At 51.0% G+C, this 3,142-nt stretch overlaps 1 protein-coding gene across 1 annotated transcript; it reads right to left on the reverse strand.

The window, feature by feature from the left end:
- Positions 1 to 1,109: 1,109 nt before the first annotated feature.
- LOC109785335 (uncharacterized) lies at positions 1,110 to 2,870 on the reverse strand. The gene has a single exon (XM_020343932.2). It carries the CDS (start codon positions 2,208 to 2,210, stop codon positions 1,278 to 1,280), a length of 933 nt encoding a protein of 310 aa, XP_020199521.3. The 5' UTR covers positions 2,211 to 2,870; the 3' UTR covers positions 1,110 to 1,277.
- Positions 2,871 to 3,142: the final 272 nt, after the last annotated feature.

Below are 3,142 nucleotides of genomic sequence, written 5' to 3' on the forward strand. Positions count from 1 at the left end.
GCACCCCTTCCCCGGGGGGGCTTTCCCAGATATTAGGGTCGTTATACTATTGTCCTACTCCAGTCCCCATCCTCACATCATGTTCCCCTTGACTCCTCGGGCAGTTTCTATGGGGAGAGCTGTTTAAATTTGATTTCAAACAGTAAGTGGGGCTTTAATTTTTCTTGTTTTGCATCAGATTTTGCACCCTAATATGGGCTGCTGAAATGGGCCTTGGGCCTTGGCTAGTAATATCGGGGCCAGTTTTCAAGTCCGGGCGTAGTCTACCATCTTAGCGTAAAATATGTTGAAAATAACGGGTGCAGCATTTGTACTGGCAAATTAAAACGAATAGCAGATATACAGCCACAGATTGACTGGAACTGTTAATTTTATTGTCATGTTCAGTTAGGCAGGGAACAACAACATTGATGTTACGGTAACCGAGGCTATAAGTAGCATTAAAACAAGAACAACATACACATGGCCACGGCCAAGTGAATTCTGTAGATTGTCACGCGTCATCTTGTCCGCAAGGGGATCGCATCTATCTGCGAGCTATGAAACCACCAGCATTTTGAGTTCCCAAAGCTCATCTGATGACCGACACCCAGTTGTTAGGAAGGGAGCACTAAGAGCATCTCCAACAGAAGCGCTATATAAGCGACACGCGGTATAAAAACTGCTTTGGAGTCTCTAGCAGCCGCACAAAAACTGCGCGCGCTATAACTAATGCAGCGCGCGCATTAAAAAGGCATCGCTCGCAGTATATTTAGTCCGTCCGGTCGCGCGCGCTGCAAACTCTGGGCTGCTGCAGATGGGACCGCTTGATTGGGACTGCTGGACTCGCGCGCGCAGCATATTTTACAGCGTTTGTTGGAGCAAACGTCTTCTAGCGCCCTAAAAAAAACTACTTGCACGCTGTAAACCTAATTTTTAGGCGCCGGGCAATGGGCGGCTGTTGGAGATGCTCTAACATCCATGTTAAAGTAACCAAAACTAGACATAGCATACAACAGAGGTACTGCCAGGTGAAATTCTGTAGACGCTACCGAAACCACGGTCACTTTGAACTTGGAAAGCTGATCTGACGAAGACCACATCCAATCTGGGCAAACAAGACAGAGAGCTCAGACAACAGTAGCACAGTAATCGTCCACGAGAGTTCAAGGTTCGAAATCAACTGTTCCCAAAAGCAAACGTCAAAATCACTACACGATCAGCCAAACATTTGCAGCACTGCGCCCCTACATTCCGACGTGAGTACTGCTGGTCTCGTCGTCGACGTCGTAGGAGAATCATGTGCCAGTGGACGCGGACCCGGACGCGGCGTCGTAGTAGTAGTACCCTGTGCTGCCGCTGTAGTAGTAGCCCGACGACGGATCGTACACGTAGTCCCAGCCCACGACGCCGCCGGCTTCCTCCGCCGCCGCCGCCACACTCGAAGCATCAAGCTGCGCTGCAGGCTGTTCAGAATTAGCTGCGTGTCCACTTGACAATTCCGCCGTGGTCTTCGAGCCGGCGCCGACAGTGTCGTCTCCGAACATGTCGACGTAACTGTCACGGGTCACGGCGGCGGTCTGTTGGTCAGCTTCGTCGTCTTCTGGAGCCTCACGCGCCAGGCGGCGACGGCAACGCGCGTGCTCGTAGTCCCAGGCGCCGCGCTCAAAGGCCTCGCGGTCGTCCGTGTACGCGTCGAGGTCGCCGCGCCGCACGAGCTCCGCGGAGGCGTCCATCAGCTCGTCGAACGCGCACCGCGCCGCCTCGTCCATCCCCTTCCCCCCGCCACGTTTATCTCCCTTGAGCCTCCGCAGCGCGCGCGGGGCCGTCTCGCCGGGCTGGAGGAGGCCGGCGATCCGCTTCTTGATGTCGAAGACGGCGCGGGAGGCGACGACGCCCTCGAGGATCCGCTCGTCCTCCTCCTGCCTCTCCAGGGCCTTCCTCGCGCGCTTCGTCATGGTGGAGGGGCCGGGGGACTCGCCGTCGACGTCGGTGGCGCCCAGCCAGGCCTCCTCCTTGGTGCCTCCTCGCGCCGCGTGCTCCCCGAAGCTGTCGCTCTCGTCCTGGAACCCGATGTCGCCGCCGGTGCCTTGCGAGGAGACGCCATCGAGATCGTCATCGTCGAGGAAGTCGTAGGGCGCGGCACCGTAGTAGCGTCGTGCTTCGGCGGCCGCCTCCACATCGTCGTCGCCGTCCCCGGCGGGGCGCTTGGTGCGGCGCGGCGGCTCCATAGTGTTTGGTCGAGAAGAGACCGGGCGGCACACGATTGAGAGGAGCCGTGACCTGAAGAGAGGTTGGATGATATACGTACGTGTTGGTGCACCCATCGGATTCGTTTTGGACTTACCGACGTGGCGAACCAACGCGGCACATCTTTTTTCTTCTCTGAGAGGAACTGGGCCTGATTCGTGCGCCCATCCGTCTGACTCCCCCATTCGGCCCACTGACGTAGCAATTCAGTCACGCCTCACCGCAAACATTTCTAGCGGCACCCGGGAGCCAATGAGTGGACGACACCTCGTGAAGTATCCTAATCTCTCTGTTGTATTTGATTCCTTTCCTAATTTTGCACGTTGGTATTTTTCTTATGAAAGGATGCATGCATGGTCCCCATCTCTCTTTTTTTTCCATCTCAAGTACATAATATGAGACATTCACTCTCTGTACTTGCCCTCCTTACAAACCCATATTTTTATTTTCTCTTTGTCAGTAATCATTCATTTCCCGTAAAATAAAGTTTCAATCGTTCATATATTTTAAAGTGTAATTTCATTTTTGATTTTTTATATTTGAAACCTTTGGTGCTACATTTCAAACACATTTAAATTTTGATCCACTTATTTCACTCACCTTTTTTTGTAAAAATGTTTATTTGCGAAGCAGGTTACTTAAGTGTGTGAATCTGATATTTGTGAAATATAACTGAAAAAGATTTTTTTAAATCAATCAAAATATGTGAAGTTGGTTCAAAATTAGAGAAAATTAATTTTCCAAACTAACTGAAATCAGTGTTCCAGAATTGAGTGAAATACGGTTTTCCGAAATGCGTGAAATCGCTTTTTGAAATGAACAAAATCACTTTTCCAAGTGAGTGCATAACATTTTCACATTTTGATACTAGGCTTATGTCATTTATTTTAATTTGTCATATTTCATAAAAAAT

The sequence above is a fragment of the Aegilops tauschii genome, chromosome 7 (genome assembly GCF_002575655.3).
Source record: "Aegilops tauschii subsp. strangulata cultivar AL8/78 chromosome 7, Aet v6.0, whole genome shotgun sequence".
In the NCBI taxonomy this organism is placed as follows: Eukaryota; Viridiplantae; Streptophyta; class Magnoliopsida; order Poales; family Poaceae; genus Aegilops; species Aegilops tauschii.

Bases quoted from the DNA above. Each gene is read 5' to 3' on its own strand.
- LOC109785335 (XM_020343932.2), bottom strand. From the start codon at position 2,210: ATGGAGCCGCCGCGCCGCACCAAGCGCCCCGCCGGGGACGGCGACGAC.